Source organism: Saccoglossus kowalevskii, chromosome 16, assembly GCF_978046115.1.
Source record: "Saccoglossus kowalevskii chromosome 16, keSacKowa6.1, whole genome shotgun sequence".
Lineage (NCBI taxonomy): Eukaryota > Metazoa > Hemichordata > Enteropneusta > Harrimaniidae > Saccoglossus > Saccoglossus kowalevskii.
Window position 1 is genome coordinate 30464590 of NC_140656.1, and position 26561 is coordinate 30491150.

At 36.5% G+C, this 26561-nt stretch overlaps 3 protein-coding genes and 1 pseudogene across 4 annotated transcripts in view; 2 read left to right on the plus strand and 2 right to left on the minus strand.

Annotated features, from left to right (window-relative positions):
- Positions 1–26561, plus strand: part of LOC102803033 (uncharacterized) — a 223480-nt gene that overhangs the window by 143691 nt on the left and 53228 nt on the right. The window lies entirely within an intron of this gene.
- Positions 5535–8547, minus strand: LOC102804432 (protein rolling stone-like). The gene is made up of 3 exons (XM_006824133.3): positions 8326–8547; positions 7741–7975; positions 5535–7310 (listed from the first exon to the last, which is right to left on the minus strand). Exons 1-3 carry the CDS (start codon positions 8401–8403, stop codon positions 6670–6672), a joined length of 954 nt encoding a protein of 317 aa, XP_006824196.1. The 5' UTR covers positions 8404–8547; the 3' UTR covers positions 5535–6669.
- On the minus strand, positions 10355–16109 carry LOC102804314 (protein rolling stone-like). Of its 2 annotated transcripts, none has more exons than XM_006824132.3 (3): positions 15884–16109; positions 13228–13450; positions 10355–12240 (listed from the first exon to the last, which is right to left on the minus strand). In XM_006824132.3, the coding sequence occupies exons 1-3, from the start codon at positions 15971–15973 to the stop codon at positions 11627–11629; spliced, it is 927 nt and encodes a 308-aa protein (XP_006824195.1). In that variant the 5' UTR covers positions 15974–16109; the 3' UTR covers positions 10355–11626. The 2 variants fall into 2 exon arrangements, with proteins under 2 accessions (XP_006824195.1, XP_085347471.1); XM_085491345.1 differs by lacking the exon at positions 15884–16109 and adding an exon at positions 13559–13599.
- On the plus strand, positions 19168–22835 carry LOC102805566 (protein rolling stone-like; annotated as a pseudogene).

The window sequence follows — 26561 nt, forward strand, 5'->3', positions numbered from 1 at the left end:
TGGCAGAACAAACAAATCAACACATCAACATAAGAATGTGAGTGAGTTGAATGAGAGATGGAACGGTATTACTCAATCACTGATAAGCGAAAACACAACTTTGACTCATTGCGACTAATCTAATGTGGATCTGTCGTATTCAATTATAAGATATCAAACTCCCCAAATACCTATTACATCATACCATAATGTCCGGTTAATGTACATTTCATGCTACGTGATTCTCCTCACTTCCCCCAATTGCCGACAACATGAGTAATGAATGAACAAAACATCGATTCGATTCGCTTGTGTTGCTAATTACACAGTTGACGTCAATGTCCTTGAAACCATGACAGATGTTTTATAATTGGATGTATAGAGATCGTTTCAGGTGATAAATAATCGAACTTGCTTGCTGCAAATGAACAATGGAATGAGAAGTCCATGAATCTGCTACTGCAGATAATGATACGTTTTAATTATATGGGTGAATGTGTTGCACATTTACCAAGCTTACAACGCACGACTGCATGGCCGCGGACACGCTGGGTTAATTGTGGTCACGATCTTAATTTGCAATGGAATATTTTCTTAGAGTGTAAAACGCGAGATTTCATGAACCCTAATAATTGCAACATTATTCAGATTCTGACCCAAAACACAATGTGTACACCAGAAACTATATCAATCCCAGCTGTACTATTTTTTCAGGAAAAAAATAACATCAAGTACTGATTAGGAAAAGCTTCTTTACGGGCAACTTATGCTGTCTTATGTATTGTTTTAACAATTTGTATGGGGTTATTAATCATTTATTTAATTTATACATTTCACATAGACGTTTTAAACTACTTAAAATATAATAAACTACACTAAACTATAATTGTTCGTTAATGCCGAAACGTGATTGCTTTGCACGCCGTGCGGCCGTTAATGATTTATTGCAAACATTATAACCAATAAAATGTACATTGGCGCATATCAGTGGCACTGAACCCCAATCTTTTATCAATAAAATGAATGATAAATCATCTCATCGGACAGTCGTATCAATCTTATAGTTTAGCCTTACAGCGAGGTGAGAGATGATAATGAATCAAACCATTGTATATTCTATGACTGATATTTGATTTCGTGGTATTGTTGAGAACAAATTTGTTGTGATTAAATCTATTATTATGTATATATGCTATATATTGATGACAGTAGAGGTGATACCCAGTAGTAACAGTTGAGTCGAAGCATGTATACAAGGCTGAATGTGATACGTCGAATAATCCTGCCAACAAACAAGCTGCTCTACGATTGGACAGTCAGGTGTCAGGTTTTGGTAGCAAATCAAGCACAATTCTCTAAGTAGCTTCGCTTGACTCGGTAGTAATGCCATCACCATATGCCTAGTGGAATAATCAAAATACAGAAGCGTCAAATGACAGTTGTACTATTATGTAAGTTGTATCCACAATTTATTGATAAGATGTGAGTTATACTAAAAATAGGAAGCAGAATACTTTTCAATTGACAGGATATTTTTGCTTGGATGGATACGTGCCATGGATTAAGCAAAATGCTATCGGTATAACAGACAGTTTATACCGCCATTAACAACACAACACGTTTACTAAAAAGCATACTGACGGGTAATAAATTCAAAATGCATTGTAATACTCACAGAATGGAAGAGTACACGTATGGTCTGACATCATTCACTTGGGTGCAGTGAGAATACGTGTTATTATAGTTTATTTAACAATTATGCAAATTCAGCACATACTAATTTACCATCCAACTGTTGATACAGAATGCCGTGGGACGCTCTGCTATGCGTCTAAGCAGTGAAGCAACCTGCTGAACTCCGCATGCTGAACTCCACATCTTTGATAACTAACGAGCATAAATATTGGTTCTATAATTGACTAACATACTGCTCTGGGATATTCAAATAACGACTGTGGTGGGTGGGTGGGTGAATATATATATATATATATCAGTAATTTTAATGAAAAAAAAGTACATTTATCTTAGTAATAGTGACACCTGTTGTTTAGTGTGATGAACCCCCACGGTTGGGTACAGGAGCATAGAAGTTTTTAATTAAAATTGTTTTCCATAAGAAAAATGAAACCATCATACATGGCCTTATAAACAGCCTTTTACTTCATAGTGGGGTGGGTGGAGTAAAGCTGTGATTATTTTTATTACTTTCTGACCATCTAGTTTGCCATTTACCATGTCCATATAAACTAAAGCTCCAGCCAATATCAGATTTGACTACTTGTTTCAAGCTATGGCACTTGGAAATGAGTGTTGTGACATGTGGCAAATGTCCAACTGTCTTGGTTAATAAGATTGGCTATATTTCAACTAGAAACAGGTAAACCAGTATACCTGTATGTACGAAGCCAGTGATCGTTATTCAAGCCAAAGAAACTGCATCTATTTATATAAATACACATGGACAGAGAATATTTTCTTGGAGCACTAAATGTGACAATTGCCCTACTGTCTGTGATAAATATACCACACCAGCTACATAGTGCCCGACGAGGAGTTGGGTAGGTAGTGAAGAAAAACATTGACTGAAGCCTGGCAGAGGACTGAATTGTTGTCAACAGCAACAAACATACTGGGAAAGTCAAAGACAGTGAAAAAACAAACAAACAAAAAACACACAGGCATATAAATACTAACTTTCTAGGATCTTTATTGACTCCAAGTAATCCAGAGTAGAACGAGATGAATCAACGCTATACTCCGCCATCTTTATTTTAATATTAGATGCAACCATTATTCTGTAGGGGACAACGGGTCATAACTTGAGGGGAGTTAACACCCATGATTTTTAAAATGCCTTGATCAATAAGAGTCTAAGTTACAGGGAACATTATTTTCATTTTTCAGTGGACCAATAAATGCATTTGACAGGAAAATAGAAAAACTCTACCACAACAGCAATTAGAACAGCTTGCTGCATTATAAGTATCACTTCCCTGTCAAATTAGTGGTTCATGCTTATTTGAATCTGAACATAACAGGCCAATTCTATCACACCTTGCTAGGCTTGAACTTCCATCCAATCAGAGCATTCCAAATGAACATGATTCTCCACAAAACTAGAGGGCGCTCTGACCAAAAAATTGCCATGATCTAAATAAAAAGAACTGATATATATATATATATTTAGTTGTGCTGTAAGGGCCTTGTACAAAACCTTGTGAAAATTATACATGGAGTATAATCCAAGGACTAATATTCTCGTGTAGCTGATTTGAATAAGCTAGGTAGAAGTCGCTCACATGTCTTTATTTATTTATTTATTTATTAGTTATCTATGTGATTTCATTCCTTCAACGACTCAACACTCACTATTAAAATATTCTAAACATTAGACAAGTTGTGTTGGCACCATCATGACTTCATATTAGATTGTAAGTCTCACTGTTTATTAGGTTATATTCTAATACAAATAAGATTATCCATTATCGTTCAATCAATGCTCACTTTTTCAATGTGTTGTACTGAATTTCAATACACAACAGATTCTGTTCGTAGTCTGTTTCATTACGTGGTTAATCAAAACTATTTTGATGAATAACTTAAAATATATTCAGTGAATGTAAAAAATGCAGAATCTAAGTATAACTTGGTATTTACATTTATTTTATATTTTAGCATTTTTTATTTTTAATTTCTATTAATTTCCCCCAAACCCAATGAGTCACCTCAAGCAAAAAGTTGGTTTCCATAGAAACATGCCTATCTGCATATGCAATCAGCTGCGAGAAATAGATGCAAAGATGAAAATGAATCTAAAGCATCATCGAGAATTAGAGAGGTCGTATGTGGTTAACTTCATTAGGAATTTACATGTTTAACTAATTGGCGTCGTAGAAATTACTTCCTTTCATATTCACACCTTGTACTGAATGGTAATAAACTAATTTATCTGCTGCTTGATGGTTGTATCATGATAGTTGTATTGAATATATCACAGAGTATTATTTTCTAGTGAATGAATGTCTCCAGTGAGTATTTTTTCTCTGTAAAATACAGGCCTAGGGCTCCCCTTTCTAATACAGCCAACTCGGCTTGATATATGATGATCGAAACGAAATGCATCATGCGTGCCTACATGTTGTTTCATTTCTTGATTGATCATTTAGTGTACCTATAAAGCATTTTATACAGGTATATTGTTGGCTAGGAACATTGGGTGCGACGACTGATTTTAATCAATCAAATAATAGCTCGATCGATCATTAAATAATTATTGATTGTATTGCCAACTTAATTTATTTATTTATACATTCATATAATTTAATGTGTGTTATCCGAATAGGTTTATATTGACCAATCACGATGGTGAATATCAGGACTATGTTTAACTAATGTCCCGTTGAACCACCACAAATATGACCTTTGCATAAAATCTTAGACAGGCAGCATTTACCTCCATTCTCATAAGAAATATATTTGTATTTTTCTATTATTTCGTTGGTCCATGGGTTCTCTCCGTCAAAATAGTCTTAAAATGTTGCTTTGATTTTACTCATTAATCATGTAAACTTATTACAATGTCACAACAAGAGATTTGATGGCCGAAATAGCTACGCTGATCTACAGGAACATTATGGTAGCCAAGTCGAACAACGCACACCCATAAGAATTTTTCTGGAAAATTTGAAGTATCAAAGCAATTGAGCTGGCAGTTTTCAAGAAGTCGAAAATACCATTTTTCGCCAAAAATTGAGGAATTAAAGATATCACCACGGACACGAACAAATCTGACAGAGGTCCACCAAAGGTACCCACATACCAAGTATAAAAGCAATTGAGATAGTAGTTTTCAAGAAGTAAAAAATAATTATTTTTACCAAAAATGAACAAATATTCGCCAAAAATAGCGGATTAAAGATATTGCCACGAAATGAACAAATCTGACAGAGGTCCACACAAAGTACCTACATACCAAGTGTCAAACAAATGAGCTGGTAGTTTTCAAGAAGTCGAAAAAAACACACCTTTCACCAAAAATTGAGGAATTAAAGATATCATCACGACATGAATAAATCTGACAGAGGTCCACCAAAGTCAAAAATAGCATTTTTTACCAAAAATTAACAAAATATTTCCAAAAAATAGCGAATTAAAGATATCACCAAGAAATGAACAAATCTGACAGAGGTCCACGCAAGGTACCTACATACCAAGTATAAAAGCAATTGAGCTGATAGTTTTCAAGAAGAAGTTGAAAATGCAATTGTTGACAGACGACGACGGACAATCACCTATATGAACAGCTCCGTTCTAACATTTTAAGAAAACAGCGGAACTAAACAAAATCAGCTATCACATGTTCGTCTCCGTGGCAACCTTCATTTGATACAGTGCCTACGTAGACGTACGACTGTAATCCACGATTCGGAAAATTTGCATATTTAAATTAACATCGTACTATATGCATCACCCGTAGAAATCACGGTTACGGGGTTTAGTGAAACCACTGTCACATGTCAATTCATTCATCAATAAAATACGTATATGCAAACAAGTCATCTTTCACGTGAACGTTTTAATGAAGATCTCGAACTTAGTAAATTTAAAATTTAGAAAGTGTGTGTATGTGTCATAACAGTGACGCACGGGGGTTTGTAGATCGATGAAAGTCACGTCAATTACCCACCCTAGTAGCCGAATGTAAAATTCAAATTCCTAAATCATAGAATCATATGGTTGGGTTCACACCAAGGTCACGATGAATGTCACGGCGAGGGCAGTGGACTGGGTGAGTGGCAATGCTATCAAGATGCAAATAAGATAATAAGAAAAAAAATGTTTATTTGAAAAAAAAAATATCAACCTCGCAAATTCAATAATATAGGGTTTTAGTTTAGCTAGAGAACTGTATATACGTCGACAATATGTGTTGTTTACATAAACACATGTTTATGTAAACAACACATATTGTCGACGTTAGGTATATGACATGTTAGGTCAATAATGAGCACATGTATGTATATATGTGCGTTCGGGTGAATTAAGTATTGTGATGAAAATAATAAAACGCCAAGACGAAAATCGATTACTATAAACTGTAAACTTGAACCATGATACATTAATCAATCTTTACGTTTTACAGCGGTATTTTTTATGTTATCGCACACAATAATATGTTGCAAAATTGAATAAGATGAGATTCCACAGCCATCGTGTATTACTAAACATATTTTAACACAAAAACGCTAAAATGAAATTATAAGTGTGGCGTACAGATGTCTTGGAGGGCATTCTGTTGTTAGTAAAACACAATATTGAGTGGCGTAAAAATCCACACATTACGATAACAGAGACAACACGCAACATTTTGGATCAAATAAACTAGGAATGAATACTGCGCCATTTGTGTGTCTCTGTATGTTGTCGTACATGTAACGAGGACGCTTTTCATTTGTAAATAGTGCTGTGCATTCAGCATATAATTATATTAAATTATTAAAACAATAAATAATCCCCATAAACTAATTGTAAAATATTAATTCAATCGTTGGCGGACCCTCGTTCCACGGCGATAGTTCTTCTATTCTTTGTTTAGAATTTCAAATGCACTACTAGTATAATAACAAAACTCATTGTTCATAATATGTCACGATGAGCTTTCAATAGACGACTAGCTATTAGTTATCAATTCTATGTTTTTATTGCTTCAGATGACACTTCGTCTTCCTCATCTACCTTCTTGAAGTATACTTTACCGCTATCATCCGTCTCCGTCTTCTCCGCGATCGAGGAACGAGGCGAATGCGGCTGGTCTGTTATTGGCTGCCGATTCCTTGCTAAATACAGCTTGACTTTAAAAAGCGCCCATAGACTAGTTTGCAGCAGAAACAGCCCGACGAAGATCCCGATGCTTGCACCAATAGCGATCCCAGGATTCTCTGCATAATCGAGAAAAGGGTAAACATACGGTTTGTCATCATATGGATTTTGCCACCCCGAATAGTAAATAATGACCGTCATTATAATATAAACGATGCCAATCAATACGGTGTAAAAAGCATGCATCATACGTATTGGCATCGCGGCTAATATCAGTTCCAGTACTATAACAACTGAGGGCAGAGCGTGCAAGTGGAAATCTAGCACAAACGGGATGTTCATTTCATCGCTGAATCCTGACAACGCTGGCCAGTAAACAAGCGTGACGACTAAAGACGCCAAAGCCGCCACATTGAAGAAACACCATGTCACCTTGCAGTACCACGGCGTCGGTCTACATCGAGTTGCCGTTCTGTCAGTTAGCGGTGTTGTCTCATCCGGGTCTTCAGGCTCTAGAAGTTTAATGACAAATCAGAAACTTGTAATTATATCATCGAGAAACGGGGAGCTTTGTTCAAAGACTGTGAGAGGGTATCTTCTAGAGGAACAGGTGTAATAATAAAACATACATGCTGCACAAGAACAAGTTAATGTTATTCAGTTTGCCATTGGCGCAAATTACTCCTTATTTTCTCCGCAACAACATATTCAATGTTCAAAATAAAAAATGAACTTCAATGTTAACATTGTCAGGTATCATATACAATGACAAATTAATTATATTTGACAACCAATATAATACAAGGGTCAACTGTTAAGGAAATGGAACAAAATGATCCAGATATATTTACCACTGTTGAATTGTTACGTACACATTGTTAATTTGCGAACAACAATTGACAACGAAATGCAGCTCCACATCTTTACAAACCAACTACTTACCCTGACTGTAGGATGGTGTTCGTGGGTTCTCTTTGACATGAATCAAAGTGGAGATGGCAGCAAACAGGAAGTATATTGTAACAACGATGAATCCCCAGTTTGTGAGAAAGACAAAAAAGTCACCGCCCATTCCATTCACCATGGAAACGATCAAGTAAGTAATGCCAAAACCAAAGAAGTACGTCGCAACGACGATTCTGTAGGCGACAAACAGCCAGCGAGGAATACAGCGCCACTGCAAGAAATTGGTTGACAAATGACTGCTATTATATACACGGTTTCCAAACAATGCGCCCTCATACGAACAGATTTAAAAACCGCAAAGGTCTTCCTAGGGTCACCTCACAATCACATGATTTTAGTGTGACTTAGTGTGTTCGTTCATTTATACACACAACGCTATACTTCCTTTAGTGAGAACTAAGGTACATTCTGTATATTTTAAAATGTGTAATTTGAGGCATATGTAACAACAAACGACCTTCGATCGTATACAATTCGAAACACTTTCCGACCGCACTCAAGGTGAACTTGAACATTGTTATTCGACTAAATTATTGCGACTTGAAGTGTTTTTGTTCTTACCTGTGTCCTACAGAATACATCTGGGTCTTCATAACTTAGACTGAGGTCTTTTCCAGCGGTTACACAACAGCAAGTCATAGTGTAATTGTTAAGGCTTTCGCACAGCACGATTCGTGCAATTCAAAACACCATGTCTCGGGTATGACCTATAGTCACATGCTGTAATCACGTGCACAATTTATAGCCTTATTAGGGTATTGTTAGAATTTAAACACATATATATGAGAAAATATAGACATGTCCTCTTGGTTCACTGGAACGATAGTCGGAATCAATTTTAACGCCCATCGGGTGCATTGCCCAGCTGTTTTACATTAACAATTGTCCGACCTTTACTCAACATCCTAGAAACGAGGGCGCACTTCATTGACCATCGTCCGAATCGCAAAGTTTCGCTAAAGCCGGTCATTCATAACCGGTCCACGAACCCATGGTTATTGTTGAGGCTTCGGCCGAATAAATGGTCCTTAGCTGGCGAAGATTTTCATTGACAAAACCGTGTTTATTTAGGGCTCATGCTACTACTTAGAATTCCAAGCAATGAATTTCTAAAAAAGAAACAGGTTACAAAGTTCAAAATAGTGTTTTAATTTGTTAAAACCACATGGAATTTTGGCCAGAAAAGCACATGTTAGCCAGCTAAAAATCCTACAAAATGATGTAAACAAAATACACAGACTTATCAGGCTGTCTACCTTCAATATTCGTAAAAAACGTCAGCCTATATTCACGGGTCACCGGTACTCTCCAATAAAAAAAAACTGACGTAAATTAAGTACGCCATCACACATCGCGTTTCAGATACTAAAACGCCATGAAAAACACCCATTGGCGAACAAGAACTATGATTTAAGCGAACAGCTAAGGACGCTGATAGGTATGAGACCTTCAGACCACTGGCGAAGACATTAACCGCGACAAACAGACATGATCGAAATAAATGGAAAACTGTTAATTTGAATTTTCGCGGCCGATAATTCTCCAATATACACGTGGCAGATGCCAGCATGATACCGTCAATGGCAAACTGACTGACAATTAATCATAGAGAACCCAATAGGCCAATTTTATGAGTCAACAATGTCCCATGCGAGTTCATCTTCAATTAATTTCCTCATTGGTTTCGTTTTAGGATTTTGAGTATACATTTACACTGACTTGAGTTCCTATCATCGGGGGCGGAGCTACGTCACGGACGTTCAACGTTGCTAAGACGCGCACCACTGTACCACGTATTTCTACGGGCTCTGTGCGCGCTGCTGAGGAACGCGGAACGCCGAGCGAAGTGCCTGTGAAAATTCGAGAAAACAACAGGAACTCAACTTTGAAGTAATCCTGAACAATCAAATTTATATGCGTTACACACGCAGGGGTAACCTTGTTACACTGTTCAGGGAAGTCCCAACAACCATCCCAAAGAACTGTTTTCTGTGAGTTTTCGGCCTATGTTTAAACCGTGATGGTTGCCATGCGGTAAAAATGCCCGGATGTCCGCCCCTGAGAATTGAATTCAAATGCAACTAATTTTACTAATTTAGCGTGACGATTAAGCAGTCAGAGAAATCACAATTCAGAGAAATTCACTTCATAATTATTTGATAAAATGTAAACGCGTCCCCAATCTTGTGCTATTCTGTTAAAGCTTGAGGGCGGGCGGGCGGAAATTGAGTCCTAAACGATGGTAACAACACACGCTAGAAACGCAAAGGCTCATGGATAGACACTTGTTTGTAAACAATGACACGCTGTGACCATCTGACGCATGCGCAGGTGACAACTCCCCCGCTTTAAAATAATCTTTTAGAGCACTCTGTGTGCCATGTTTTCCTAACGTGTACTTCATCTAAATTGAAGAAGCAGTTTTATTTCTTCGTTTAAATAACTTCCGTCTTGGGATGAATTGTGGGATACATGAAACGTACCACGTACATACTTGTACTGATTTCATGTTACAACACGTAAGACCAGTAGTAGAAACCTGCATGTGTGTGTGTGTATGTGTGAAGGCATAGAAGTAAGAATACTCCAGTTTGACAATATGGATTTTAATGTTCATCACAACACGTTACATAATATATTCAAAACATATTAAGAACGGTAAACAATCTAAGGACGTGAAGGTGAATTGTTTAATCACTCCGGGGATAAAATGTCATTTGTCATGTTATCATCGATTTCTATATGACAGTCATATTCAAAGCAATACTAAATCCGACATTTTAACAAATAACCGGTATTAAAATCGGTAATTCTAGATAAAAAAAAGAGAGAATTGTAATTTTACTCTCCGTAAATATCTTTTACTAAAAAATACACTTTATACAATATGAGCTACATCGCAAATATTTTTCAGAAAGTAATGAACTACTAGTAGGCAATTCAAAACACATGTAAATGTTTTTCTCAGTATGTTGGTGCATGACGTCATATACAAGAACACTTACCCTTTCACGACCCCCTGCCCACTAAACTGTTGGTCAACATGACTGAATACGTAGTTTGTTGTACAATTTTATAATTCATACCAGGCTTTTTTTTATAAAGCGTCTCACTCATTTTATGTAAGATGGCAAAATAAAACAGCGGTAAACGTGCCAATGTCTTTATGAATGACCATACGAAAGGTTAAACATCCTGGTACAATCAGGCGGTAACAATTAACTGAAAATGAAGATTTTCTCAATCATTTCCTCTGAAGTATAAGAACTTATTGCCTGTACTAGGATGTGTGACCTTTAGGGGTATGACGTAATGCTGGTATATGATACCCAAGAAAGTCACTGGCATGATGGAAACATTGGCGCTGTTTTAACACGGGTGTTTGAGATGTTTCTTTAATTATCACTATTATGGATTCGTTTTATAACAAATAAAAATAAATTTAAAAACCCCCTTATATTTTCAATTTCGCAGCGAATTTGTTTTCAATTTGTGGCCACCAATGTTATGAGTCGCAATGTGTCGACCTATCCAGACCACCAGGAGAGCACTCGTGTTTCTACGAGAATCGCAGATCAGTTTTTCACAAGCGGTAAGTAGTTGCTGGCTATATGTATCTGTAAATTTACATACCAAAACTATACCAATATGACGAGTCATTCACACCAAGCTAGTACATTATAAATCAAATCCCAAATATCACATACGGCAAAAACCAATACTCGACCCAAATGTGTTCATGGTACCTTGTTTGTCAGGCGGGACCGAATAACTTTGGTGATGTAATGGATTTCAATAGATGAGCTTCAAGTTGGCTCCGCTTTGGTATATTTTCATGCATATTACGAACTAAATAAGTAGTTCATGGCAAACTTGAGGGGCCCATAGCAACCTCTGTTTTAGGCTCTCTAGATCCGTAATTACCACTAGATTCTGCACTGGAAAAACGCGGGGACATCGAATCGTAATCACCTTTTCCTTCAAGAGAAATATATATTTTCAGCTTAAAAATAACCCATAGTAAAATATGAAACGTTATTGCACCGAGAAACATAAGCAATAATATAAGGACAGAGAGCTCAGGATTCTCCCCGTAATCAAGAAATGAGTACAGAAGACTTTGTGTGCCTTCAGCGCCACCAACGGCGAAACATACAACAGTCACAATTGTATACAGTAAGAGAATAAGCAATATGTAAATAACGTGTGCTATTCTTGTCGGCATGGCCGAAAATATTACTTCTATTAATGCTACGATTGTATTTATAAAATAAATTTGAAGACAAGCAAACTTGCTGACTCTGCCGATCAGATTTTCGTTTGTCAGGAGGTAGGTTGTGGTAACACCGAGCGAAGACACCATTGATATATTGTACAGAAACCAGCTCAGTCGATAATGGCATGGTGTTGAAAGCAGCTGTGTGACATCACAGGTCAAAGGTTGCCATTCGCTGTAATCGTTTTCTCGCCATCTTCCTAGATATTAAATGCATGCAGAGAAGTTCATGTTATTAATATATGACAATGACATGTTTTCCTGGTGATAGGTCATGAAATATCCCTCGATGTACTGCTGACGTCAACCAGCGCATGTTATTATGCGTCTCTTATCCTCGGGGGCGGGGCTACGGCACAAGACGTTCTACGTTGCTACGACGCGCACCACCACTGTACATGCATTTCTATGGGCTCTGTGCGCGCTGCTGTGGAACGCCGGTCGAGCCGGTGAAAATTCGAAAAAACAACACAAACTCAACTTTGAAGTAATCCCAAACAACCAAACTTATATATGTTACACACGTAGGGCTAATCTTGTTACACTGTTCAGAGGAGTGTCAACAGTTATCCCAAAGTACCGTTTTCTGCGAGTTTTGGGCCTTTGTTTTCACCGCCGCAGGTTGCCAGGCGGTGAAAATGCCCGGATGTCCGCCCCCGAGGATAGGGCGGTGGTCGTCGCGCCAAGCATGCGCGAGATATGGGACTCATATGAACAAAGATGGCGACTTTGACTGTTGTGCATACCGACGAATACAAACTGAGACGTTACTAAACTTTAACTATGTAAGTCATCAATGGTATTTAGTGCACATTGCGCGATTTCTGTCAGAAAAGTGCATTGGATTATGGGAAAATCAATGTTTATGATCAACACAAATGTCGCACATGGGCGGCGCGACGACTACCGCCCATTAACCGTTTGTGTTGGGCCCAAAATATCGGTAAATATAAAATATTGATGTATGTGTCATATACCCAATGCAACACATATTGTTATTGCATGTAGCTGTCACTGTACATTCAAAACTGCGTTGCATGTCGGAATTTCTAGTATAAAATTCAATTGTAGCTTGGAAATCATGAATCACTTTGCTACATGTTATGATTAACATACAATAAAACTTAATCCAGGTGTCAAAAGTACAGCATGTGGTTTTATAAAAACAAATACAGAAAAATACTTACCTCTATGGCGATATCTGTTGGTGATATGGTAATGAATAATTGACAACGTAGAAACAGATAAATACAGAGCTAAGAATAGGAACGACCAATTAGGATAATAGATGAGTACATTCCATCCGATCTCCGTGGAGCTTGTTGCCATGTATACCGTGAAGCAGACGTTGACGTAAATAGATATTGATACGCGGTATCCAACCAGGATCCATGGCGACAAGTTTCGAAACTACGGAACGAACAGAATACAACTTTAAGTATTGTATATAATTTGATAATATATGTAATATATTGAATATATATGTAATAACAAATGTCACTGTGAAAACTAACTCACGATATTGCGTAACAACGTTGTCCGTGAGTTACTTTAGCTTACATGTATACTAGTATTCAATGACAATAACAACAGACAAGGCCACTATAATCTTATGATGCAAACGACCAATTCTTGCCAACCAGTCACTGCGCATGCTCACGCGCGAAAAACGTAAACAAGTGTAACAGCTTATACATAATCAAATATGTAGTTGTTGATGCGTTATCACATTGTATAATTTGTAAACAAAACACTGATCGCTGGAAGTACCATAAGTGTAGCTAGACTGCCAGTCACCTGCCGCCGTGCCGTGTAGATTAGAAAATACCATTGAGGACAGTATAACACAGGATCAGTAACTGATATACGCGAGTGACATAGACAGTGAATTAAATTTTAAATTGTTGGTGGGGGGGGGGGGGTCTACAGTTCACATGAAATCTTTATCAACAGAATACAGAAATCAAATTCTTAAGATCAGTCTGGAATAAATAAAGTCGTGTCAACGTGAAAATGCTCAGCATACAAATAACCTTGAATGATAACAAGTGTATTCTTGGCACTCATTTTCATTTCGGATAATCTTCACATCGCATTTCCTCTCGGAACAATTTTACTATTTGTTTTTGTTTTATTAATTTATTTATTTCTACCACGAACAATTAAATTTTTCACAATGCAATCATCATTACACACATAAATCTCAGAGATGAATCATAATACATAACTCTACTGAGAAATGAATATGATGTTAAACCATTATAATAATATGAACATGTTTTGTGTGTGTGTTATTGGCATGAGTAATGAGTTCCATAGACGAGTACCATTATATATTATATTGACAGTGAGAATAATTTTTCCTATGACCCATGGAGCTAACAAAATATTGTTTTAGTTTTGTGTTAGAATGTGAAATCGGCATAGAATAATTAAATTCATTTCTCACAATTTGTCAAGTTTTACATAATTCAAATATATCTGGAATTCCATTTTAAAAGAGGATGTGAATGGTTAACATAGCTTGATATCTCTTAATATAAATATCTTAATATATGATATCTTCGATAGAAATAAATGTAACAATTTCTATGTTCTTTAATCTGTGTCATTTGTGGAAATCTGCAGAATGTGTAAACACGAATGTAAGATTTTCCAGTCACCATTAATACAATTAGGTCTTCCATGCAACTTACGAGTTATAAATAAATAAATATGTGTGTGGCCGAAAGTTCTGTGGCGAAAATTCCGGGTGGCAAATGGTGGCCGAAACTTCTGTTCATTTAACAGAATTAGTTTGTTTGAATGGACCATCTAAAACCACACTAATAGGAATAATTGGAAATAATTGAAATGTCGAAAAATGCCGCTCGTCTGAAACCGAAATAAGGTACTTAAAAATAGATTTCCCGGTGATAGTAAGTTGCCGAACTTATAAAATTTAACATATTTTGTGTGTGTACGAGCTATAGTCCATAGTTTTGAAACATAGCGACACACCCCTCTGTGTGAAAATGGACTAGACTGGAATCAAATGTATTTGTTGGCACGAGTTGAGTAATATTTACAGGCTTTATTTATTATATTGTTTGTCATGACTGTTTACAGTACTGGTTAGCATCGGTGACGGGAATTCCATACCACATATTGTTCCTGTAATTTAATTTCCCAGCAAGCTCTATTGCACTGAAAAAAACAGCGCCACTGCATCTCCTGTGTATCACGTGTCAATCAAATTAAGCGATCACAACTATGTATGCAAAGGTAGTTTAATTAATAATGCCCACATTGCCTTGGCTGATTATCGATACGGGCGTAATGTAATAACAAATCTGGGAATCGTCGAAAGCACCCTCTGACCGATGAGCACGAATACGTTAAGTCCCGAAACCGCCAGTGTTCTTAATGTGAAATGACCTGATTACGTACAAAACTATAAATACAATTAACAGCTATTTAAAACAGTTAAAAGAAATCTTCCAGCTTGAATTGAAGCAATGTAGCGTTGACACAGTCGTAGAATTCCGTGCCAGTCAGTCAACGTACGTAATGCAGTCCGGACAACAGGGGTTAACGAACGGGCACATGGAATCAACAACAAATGGTGAATACAAAAGATGGCGTGCAATTCGTTCTGTAGAAGATGTGAACTCATTCAATTGAGATTTACATTCACATGCACATATCTAACATGCTACCGCATGTTTTGAATTTCGTGACGTAATCAAGCTGTTGAGCTACACAGATGGATGCCGCAGTGGCACGTAATCATATTCAACGTAACAGTTTGAGTAAATGTTAATGAGTTAGATTCCATGTGTTCAAAACATACGATACACGTACCTGTGATCTAACAAACGCAGATGGGTCATCATAACTGAATCCGAACTCCGATTTCTGTACGCCGAAAGCCGAATGACTCGTTTCGCACATCGCGTACGCTAATTTGTGTTTATATTGCTCGAACACAGTTACCTCATCGCGTAGTGGGATAGATCAGTATGAGCACGGCACATCGAAAACCGACATGTGTGTACGCCGGTATAGATGTTCAGTTGTTTGACCCTGACGAATATCCGAAGGTCAGTAACATAGTACACAGAAAGGTGGACTATGCCATTCATGTACGAGGGGTGCTTCAAGTTAAGGTACAATGACTTGTTTACTAGTACATGTTGTACTGTGAAATATTTAATTTACGCTTCTAAACATGTACATGATTTGATGGCATTCGTGAATAGAACATTTTGCGAAAGTCACTGACATTCCATTGTTGTAGGACAACCGGACGAGAAATTTTCACTTCGCGACAATGACTTACGATAAATTGTCAGTAATTTGCAGAATTTTGCGATTGGTTGTTAAGGAACCATCCATGTTCATGCATTTCTACATGTAAAAATTATACGAAGTGTAATAAAGCTTTCCCGCTAGCATAGCATAGAATAGCATAGAATAGAATAGAATAGAATAGAATAGAATAGAATAGAATAGAATAGAATAGAATAGAATAGAATAGAATAGAAATTGTAAAGAAAATGTTACATTTCTTGTATAATTCCTATACTTCGTGACGTCATGACTTTTGAACCAGTGGTACAGACTAGTTATTCCTCAGCTTGTCCAGTCTATCCAGTTCCAGTCACGGTCAAACAAATACCGCTGAGGGCAGTATACACCATGCGGAAAAGTGGAATCCAAGTCATTAGAACCGGTGGAGGAGACACGCAACACCTTGACACGTGTATTATTTTGATATATATTAATATATATATTAATTAAATCTGATGAGTGAGGTATTTGTACCTTACGAAACAGTGCTGTAGAGTTTCAATATTTATGTCGTCAATTCCTCAATTACCGTATACTGTAAAAGATGTTTTTTTCGCGAGCTTGTCTTTTTTCGCGAATTTAGCGAGAGAACTGGTTCGCTAATTCAAGATGTCACTAATGACTTTATTATCAATTAAAAATGACCGCCAAACAAAGAAATCAGAAATAACAAGAAGAGAGATTCGCTAAATCAACATTTCGCTATTACGTCATTTTACCACAATTTGCTAAAATTGCATGCCGCTTTTTCAACATGTTTTACAGTATATACTGTTATATACCTTGCCTAAATACAATAACGGTAACAGAAGACAATGTTTATACGGAATTGCCTCCGGGGGTTGCCTGAGCGGAAGAAGAGTAAATCAGTGTCTTTCTTGAAAACGCCATCTTTTGATTTTTCTTTCGAGAATGCTAGCTATTATAATAATTGATTGTTGTGCATGTTACCGATGAATGCATGCATACAAGAGGAAAAAATAAAATTAATATACATTTTTTGAATGCGAAAGGGTCTTCCTTCAAGATTTCAAAATGATGCGCCGGCAATACATCATGTATATCTTCTATCAATGACTGAACGAGTTTATACAACAAAATCAACTACACGTATATTCTTTATCCCTTCCAAGTCTTTCTGTTGTACTCAAATAATAAACACATAGTAACAATGAATTCTAATTTGTCATTATTGACTGTAGACTATCCAGGGTATACTAAAACATTGATTAAATAAATATTTGTCAAAAGGCATATACAACCAGCAAATTAGGAAAAAATAAATTCCAAAGCATAATAAAATTATAAATATTATTGTAATGTTTGACAGAAAAGTAAGGGAAGTATTGTATAATTCATATACATTCATGTTTTATTGTTTATGCTTTTAAAATTGTCTTTTGCGACAAAACTGAACCGAAAATTTGTGACACCAGACTATATCATTTCCTAGCATGCTTTACAAATCATACTTTTTTGTTGTGAAACTTTAGTAGTATAATATAAAATACTTCTACTATACGCTCAACAATATATACTTTTCGATTTGATACATATACTGCCAATGACACAGTTTGTGCAGATAAGCTATATAGCTAATTTAGGGTTGATTAATGGCTGCTGTCTTGGATAGCCATATATTATACGGCTTATAAATGCTTACCTATACAAATTAAGCGACTTATACGTTTGTTGCAATTTCGTGACACTTCATACAGATAAAGGTGGTTACACACAACACCAGCAAGGCCTTTCTAAAATTACATTTTGTCTAACCTAAACTGAGGAGTGACGTAGAAGATGTGAACGTTGAACAAACGCAAATCAGCATAGGCGAATTTGCATATGTTGCCTGTTAACCGATAATCTCTCAAGACAGCTTCTGCCTCCGGCGACACTCAGGCTCTTTATCGGGGAAACCTTTGTTGTATCCATTCATTCATCACTATATCGTGGTAGATTCAGATACAAACTCAACGACACTAACATCATATATATTAAAGTCTTAAACTGGTTACCCAGACTGAGGGAAATGTGTATTTTATCAACGAATTATGGGTAATTATGCAAACAAATGAATTAAAAATCAACAAAAAGTAGTAATTTTGGAAGCACCTAGGGATACTAAACCGTTAGGACTAAGTAATTGTGTCCCAGGTTACACTTTAAGTTCCAATTTACAATGAAACCCGTAAGATTTGTACCACACGTTCGGGTATAAAAACTGGCGACACAAATGAATTGGTGAAAGTGAATGCGATCAGCCCTTGGGCAGTTACGCATAAGTACTGACAGTATAAAAGACGAGGATAGTATGGTGAAAGATATTTGTAGCTGTTCTACATATGTATGTAATTAAATAACAACTACTTAGTGGATGCATCATACATATAATGTTCTTCTAAATTATATAGAAACTTTAAAAAAACAAATAAAATTTGTTAGGTAGTTCATGGTAATAAAATATTTGTTAAATCACATGTTGTTTTGGGTAATTTCATGACAATAATCTTGAACTTCAAATTGAAATCGGTGGAGCATTATCAGTGTGTGCAAGTGTAATATATTAGTTTCAGGAAAAAAATATAATTTAGTGTTGCCGAGCAGACTCTATTATGTGACATTGTAACACATTGAATATCGCGGCCACTTCACGTGGGGTCTATGTGATTGGGGTGATGGAACTTTCCAGTTAAGCGTGACATGACGTTCATTGTGGTATGCTTAAAAATTAAGGACGCCAGAGGGCGGTTGGTATATTGATTGTAATATTCGTCACGGAAGCTGGTCATATCATGGGATACTGTACGGTAAAGAAGTCTGATTTAGGATTGCGATTCGAGAACAACTCGTTTTTTGTGAATTCACAGGTACAGTATTGATATCAATTATTTTTGTTGTTGTTAATGGAGTAACCACAATTGTGGCACAATTAAGGTTTACGTTATGATACAGGTGTGGCGATGTGCAGTGCACACATATTTACCCGCGCCGTATAGCAGTCCAGTCAGTCTTGAGCTCAATCTCTTTTCTAACATTACTCGACAATGTCGTCCCAGTATACGAATTGGTAATACATCGACTTAGAACTGAAACAAATCCAAAACTTTTTGAAATTTTAACTGACGTGAATTGTATGTATGGGAATGTTGGATTGATTCGATTATTTGTCAAATAAAAATTTATTTATTTATAAGGCCAATTTAAACTGAAACCGTAAACACACCGACTGTTGTCAGCACCATACTACAACACACCTTTGTTAGCCAAAATAGTGTAAATATAAATTGAATGCTAAAAACTTAAGTATCGTACTCTATGGATCATCATGTTGCTATGCCAATTCAATCAATCACCCATAGTGTTCAGCTGGTTGACAGCTATTCAAAACCCACTTTCTCAACACACACAATGACTTGCGTATTTCGTGCAATTAATTTAAATTAACCATAACAAAAAGATCAATTAAACATCGAACTTAAGTAACACGTTACTGTACACCATATTGATGACGATGCATGTGTGTGAACTTTGACACCATGAAATATGTCATATTTTAATTTTATTAATTTATAGTGTCAGTAATTCTCGTTATCTGATTATAGGTTGGAAGTCCAAAACCATAAATAAATATCTAGTTCTATAAATCAAAATTTGTAGTATTTTTGAGGTAGTAACCATACAACATCTATATACAGCAGGAGGGTTAAGGTAGTATTTTGCAATGTCTCAATTTTTTTAAATCGAACCTTCTAACAAAATGTTTTTCTTTAGCAAAGTTCATTTCACACATGTCACATATTCTATTTTCGGGGGGTAGACTTGAATAAAGCAGACATAAATACTGATTTATCAAATATTGTTAAATAGGAATACAAAATCTTGTTAATTGTGGTATATAATTATAATTTCCATACACGTTGTATCGCAGCACAGAGCTACCCAGCAATGAAAGGTCATCTACAGAGAGTAGATGTACCCCAATACCCCATCCACATAAAACCAGAGGCAAGTCTTCTACTCGAACGCACACACTCCTTTACATGCTTATACATTAACTAGTATATAGTGATCTTTACCCTTTTTTTAACCACAACAACGCTTGATTTAATAGAATGTCTTTCAAAATCTGTACGCTACATGCACTATGCATATTTTGTGTTCTAATTACTTTAAAATAATTGTATTAAGAATAAAAATATTTCCCGGCATACAATAGTGTTTACGGAAGCCTGTATGTCTTATGGATGAGGCAGTTGCACCCTCAGTCCACATTCTGTAATTTTTCAGTGAGTATAACAGAGAGTGGGGATTCATGGTTGATGTCATTTAAACCGGGTACTAGTACGTTGTCATATTTTGTTTTCAAATGATTCACTTCCAGTATTGTAATTTCGATTCATTAGCTAGAAAACCAATTTTAACGTTATTTCTGACGTTATATTCATACTTATTTGGAAGACCATTTTTCATTTTATTTTATCTATTTTTTTTTAATGATCAACCCTAATTTGAGTTGATGTGCCGGTATTTGCTCCGACATGAGTTCCCCAATTTGTGTTCGTTTTTACATCTTTTAGGTCTGGAAAATGTCAATATAATGTGCGTAACTATGTATTGTTAACTTTATAATACACTTGACATGTTTATAAGGACATTATTTGGAGCAAAGTAGGTGTATAGGTATTAGGGTCAGGTCACGACATATACAGAGTTTTGAACATGGAAAATCACCAGTAGCATTTTAATTTACCAATTCATCCTCCAGAATGCTGAACGTCATTCCCTCATTGGCTACACATGTGGTGCGTGCGTTATTATAAAATAATTTCAGCAATTCAGCAATTTTCGGAGAATTCGCCGATTTTCATTTCATATCTTCCCGTCGTGCAACACCGTAGTACTATGTGAGTAAGTACACTGGTATATTGTGCGATCAATAAACGCGTTTAGAGCCACAGTCTCTCCCTGACAAAAATACGAAGTACATGTATTCATTTTCATAAGACATACACAACTTTGATTTGTTATAGTGGTACCTTAGTCGTTGTACAACACACATCGTCGTGTTGTATACCTGGTGCACCTAACTCGACTACAGTGGTATTTATGGGTATACACGTGTACACAACATTCGGCGGAATCCACTGCCATCCAATGTCTTGTTTAGTGGTGGTCTCACTAACCTTCTAGCATATGACCTAATTATTTAGCCAAGTGCCATAGTTCAAGTCACAAACGTGCGGGCGAAACAATCATTATGTCTCGTTAAAAAATAATACTATTATCTTTACAGTGGCAGTTTATTCCACAAATATTGTTTGTTATATACCGGGTTGTATTGGCATTATACTATACAGCATGGATGTTATACACCATGGCATTTTCCTTCAGTGATAGTGGTGCTATGTATTTCATTTATCTCACCAATTGGGGCTTTATGACAGTCACTTTCTATCTCATCACGGCCGCCTCCACTACTGTGTATATCTACATTCAGACTCGATGAGAGTCGGGCACAGGTTCGTATTATTATTGTATTCTACCCTTCAAGGCATATCACCACCTTCATTCATTTCAAGCGAGCTGTGCCCTTTCCAGTCATAAAACGCGATCACTTTTGTCAAAACGTGACGTGTTTTTGTTTATATTTAAATAAATATGTAAATAAATATGTAAATGACATGTCCATGTTATCCGGGTTTTTTTAAAAGGGAAATCGGATTCCGGCTCGTATTATTATTGCATTCTACTCCGTGTGTGATGCAGTGAACCACCACTGCATGAATTCTTTTACGAGCTACATTCTTTTTATCATTTACAGACACAGCCGTATTTGTTATTATGTGCATGTTCACAACTTAGGCTTACTGTAAACCGATTACTTCCTGTTTATTTTTTTGCAGGTCAACTAAACCAAAAAACGCCATGGTATTTTCAGTTGTCATGGTTACTGTACAATCTTGCAGCTATATACGCGCCCATAATTACCATCATGTACTGGGCTTCTCTGTATGAACCCGAGTACGGTTTGGAGGTGTATGATTTCCATGTCCATGCTATGAACTTGGTTGCCATGGCAATGGAAGTCGCCATCGCAGCAATGCCTGTGCGCTATATACACGTATTGTATTCTGTCATATTTGGAGTTTGTTACATCATCAATACGCTAATTTACTGGGGAGTTACCGGTGAAGCCGTCTACCCTATATTAGATTACTCTGCCAATCTAGGGATGGCATCCGCTACTGTCGTTGGCTGTCTCGCCATGGTTTTCATTTTACAGCTGTTGCTCTGGGCTGTTTACCGACTTAAGCTGAGACTGAGTGGTACGAATTCACCATCAACAGTTGACATTGGCGCGGTAAATCAGTCTGATACGTCCCATATTGCAGCAGGCATTGATAATCCAGTAGCTTTGGAGAATACTTCGTCACAGGTGGACATGGACGAAAATGTTTGAGGTTACTATTCAAGTTCAGTGGTTTATATGTTAATGCGAAATGTTTTAATATATATTCGAATTATCTACAATACCACACATCCGATAAACCGTAAATTCAATGGTGCACACATGCTGAAACTTAAAGTTCACATGTGCAATTATTATACTACTATATGTAAAGTCCGATATAAATTGCTTCCGTTTTTCAACATTTTCAGCAATTAACAAAATTAAGGTGCCTGTGATATTCAATCTTTATGTATGACATATGGTGATTGGAGCCATTTACACATTCTCTTTTGGAGGCCTAAATTGCAGGTTCCTAAAGGGCGGTAGTCGTCGCGCCGCGCATGTACGAGTTTTATCCTAGGCGCCACTTGCACTAATTATCGCCGGCGACTCCTTCGATACCTTCAAATCACATAAAAACAAAACAAAATAAAGCTTGGTAATCTCTCAGTTTGTACTCGTCGATGAGCGCACACAGTCAAAATCGCCATCTTTGTTTATATGAGATCAATATCTTGCGCATGCGTGGCGCGACGACCACCGCCCTTTAAGTAACGAAGCACCACCCCCTATACATTTTATACAAGTAATCCACCCGATGAAATGAGTACCGTTTTATAATAGATATTGGTCATATTATTGTTTAATATATTAAATGAACAAATCGGTAAAACTTTATCACGATGAGGAGTTTCTTTTATGTACCTATATTGTACGCCTCAGCCTAATTTCTACGGGTAAATCGTGTATTTTACGTGTTTCAAGCTGCACTCAAGAATATTTTGAATAACGTATTGAGTTATATTACATTATACAAAGTTGTACACCTATGTGTTGTATGTGTGACGTGTGTACATTTTACAATGTGCAAGACTTGTACTGACTAGTGTAACTACTGTAGTTTATGTCGGGTATTGTTTTAAATGAGACATCAAACTTTGATATATACTGAAATATACATATGGGTTTCTGAAAAAATACTGTGCTATTATTATGGATATGTTTATTGTAGCTACTTGAGTATGATCACACTGTTAAGAGCTTAGCTGGAATGCCCTACCCGGCTACAGATCAAGAGCCCCCGAAATACCTCGCAAATATACATGCGCAATTTATGTACCATGCTTGTATACTAATATACAGTGTGTGCTGTATTCATTTATTTTACTGTAATGTATGTTTATATAACGTAATCAACAAATTGTTACTATGTGTAAGAACTCATAAAATGGTCATGTTTTGAATTTAACAAATTCTTTATCTATTGTAATATATTTATTTATTTATTTATTATTTTGCATGTCTCGCAAAATCCCGCGACATAGTCACATCACTATTGTATTAAATGTGAACTTTGCATGTCTCTGAAGAATGTCTGAGGAAATATAGCTCATAGTTGAGTTTTCGTTATCACTTTAGATTTTCCAAAATATTTACTAAATATTCACTGTCAAATGCACCACGTCACATGGATATCAAACATATCAAAATTATATGCATTGACAGATAAGTTAACCCAAAAGAGAGAGACAGCAGAACACATTCCATCTTGTAATTTGTCATATTAGAGAAGAAAAAAACACAAATTGAGTTTATTTGTTATTCCCGTGTATTTATATCAACTAAATGTTTAGATTTTTAATTAATCAAATCAAAAGCATCAACACGTGAAATGTCGCATGATTTATGCAATACACAATTTTCTGATGTAATCTTCTTATACAGGTATGTAATTGCTATAATTAACCCTTAGAATGAGTTGTAATTATTGGTATGTGAATTACGGCAGCATGGATTTGCGTTTTGTTGTGTTGCGTTCCTTCAATTTAAAAGACTGTATGAAGATGTCATTCAGGCGATGCAAAATAGGTGGCAAAATAATCATAAGTTTCATGAAACAAAGAATTATAAAATTTCCCACTCCACTAGGATTTTAAAATTATGAATCAGATATATTATTTTGCTGATTTCCATTGAGTGGTGCAGACGAATAATAGGTTGACAGACGTTTGTCTTATTATTTAAAGGCGACTTTTGGTTTCACTTCAAATTGTCAGTTAATTAGAATTTTAATAATTTTCCATAGTCAGTTTTTAATTTGGTTATCAACGAGCACTTGGTTACTATTTATGATAACCTTATTGTCAGGCATGGTATGCCAGTATGCTAGGGTTCCACGTATTGAAATTCTCCCATAACCTTTTCCATGGGTTTGTTCATGTTGTTATTTTCTAGGTTCGTGTTCTTTGAACGATATATTGATTGTATCCAAATGTCCATTTATATCAGTGATTAGAGAAGCAAAATGAGTGCCCAAACTGGCTAACATTGTGCGCATAAATAGTTGTTTTTAAAATTCTAAAAGTGTTCCTGCTTTGTTTGTTGGTACTGCCGAAGGCATCCGACACTAGCCGAGATCACGATTCAAGTTCCGAACATCCGGAAATAATAGTTACCGTATTCGTCATAAAAGACGGTCACATCATAGGATAATGTACGGTAAAGAAGTCTTATTTAGGATTGCGATCCGAGAACATCTCGGTTATGTGAATGCACAAGTACAGTATTGATATTAAATGTTATTGATATGTTTTTATTATATTAAAAATATGGAAGGCTAGACATGAATTAGTCCCTAATATTTGTTTTTCGTTTCTTAATCAATATTGAAGAATATTCTGCCATCTGATGCAAAACTAAGTTTTGAGCTAGACAAGGATTTGTCCACATGTACGTAACTCTTTGAAAACGTTTGTCGCATACGACTTATTTACCACTTCCGTGTCACTGAGAATGTTCTAGAACCGTACTGTGTCTGGGTGGAATATTCTAGATTTTTTTCAGAAAATGGTTGAATAGGTAATAGAACACTGTAGGAGGCAATAGAAGGTAATGGAACATTCTATAAATTGGTAGTAAGTTCCAGACTCATTATGTATGCTGATGTAATGGTTTATTTATAGACAGTGGGGGTATATATAGGGGAGTTGTACAGCACCGAGATCAGATCGGAGATCTCGTTGAATTGTATTGGAGTTTAAGTATCTAGTTATTGGAGTAGTGGAGTTTTACCGAGTTATTGTACTTGATGTTTGCAGAGTATAATAATACCAGTACAGGTTGAAACCTCATCTGTTGGCACCGTGTTCGTGTTTTATCATCGCCGCCAGGGAAGTCTTTCTGTTACTGTTGCCATTTTGGTATTTGAACCATCACACCTGTACTATACCAATTACGGTAATATTACGTTGCGTGTGACATCTGGGGGCTCGTCCGGGAACAGTGAAGACATATAGAAGACAACATGGCCAGCGAGATAATAGATATGTCGAAACAAGAGTTGATGGAAGGGGCGGATGAACTGGGAATAACTGGAGAAGACAAAAGGAAATTTATTTTGGAGCAACTGAGTTCTCAGCGGGCTGACAGACAAGCGGCGAGGGAAGAGAGTAAGGCAAAAATGGAAGCAGAACAGCGAGAAAAGGAAAGGGAAGCAGAGGTGAGGAAAATGGAGATTGAGGAAAGAAAGGGAAAGTTACGGCTGGATGCGGAAGCAAGACAGCGATAAAAGGAAAGGGAGATTGAGGAAAGAAGGGAAAAGTTACGATTGGAAGCGGAAAAAAAGCAAAGAGAATTTGAGTTGAGGAAATTAGAGCTGCAAGCAGCAATGCCGGGGTTTCAACAGGCTGATTTTGGTGGTCAACGAAATGTGGTTAGTGATGCACAGTCACCAAA

Coding starts and splice junctions, on each gene's coding strand:
- LOC102804432 (XM_006824133.3), bottom strand. CDS start 8,403: ATGACTTGCTGTTGTGTAACCGCTGGAAAAGACCTCAGTCTAAGTTAT. Junction 7,976..8,325: donor ATGTATTCTGTAGGACACAG/GTAAGAACAAAA, acceptor AATTTCTTGCAG/TGGCGCTGTATTCCTCGCTG. Junction 7,311..7,740: donor AACACCATCCTACAGTCAGG/GTAAGTAGTTGG, acceptor TTAAACTTCTAG/AGCCTGAAGACCCGGATGAG.
- LOC102804314 (XM_006824132.3), bottom strand. CDS start 15,973: ATGTGCGAAACGAGTCATTCGGCTTTCGGCGTACAGAAATCGGAGTTC. Junction 13,451..15,883: donor CTGCGTTTGTTAGATCACAG/GTACGTGTATCG, acceptor TTCGTTCCGTAG/TTTCGAAACTTGTCGCCATG. Junction 12,241..13,227: donor CAACAGATATCGCCATAGAG/GTAAGTATTTTT, acceptor TTTAATATCTAG/GAAGATGGCGAGAAAACGAT.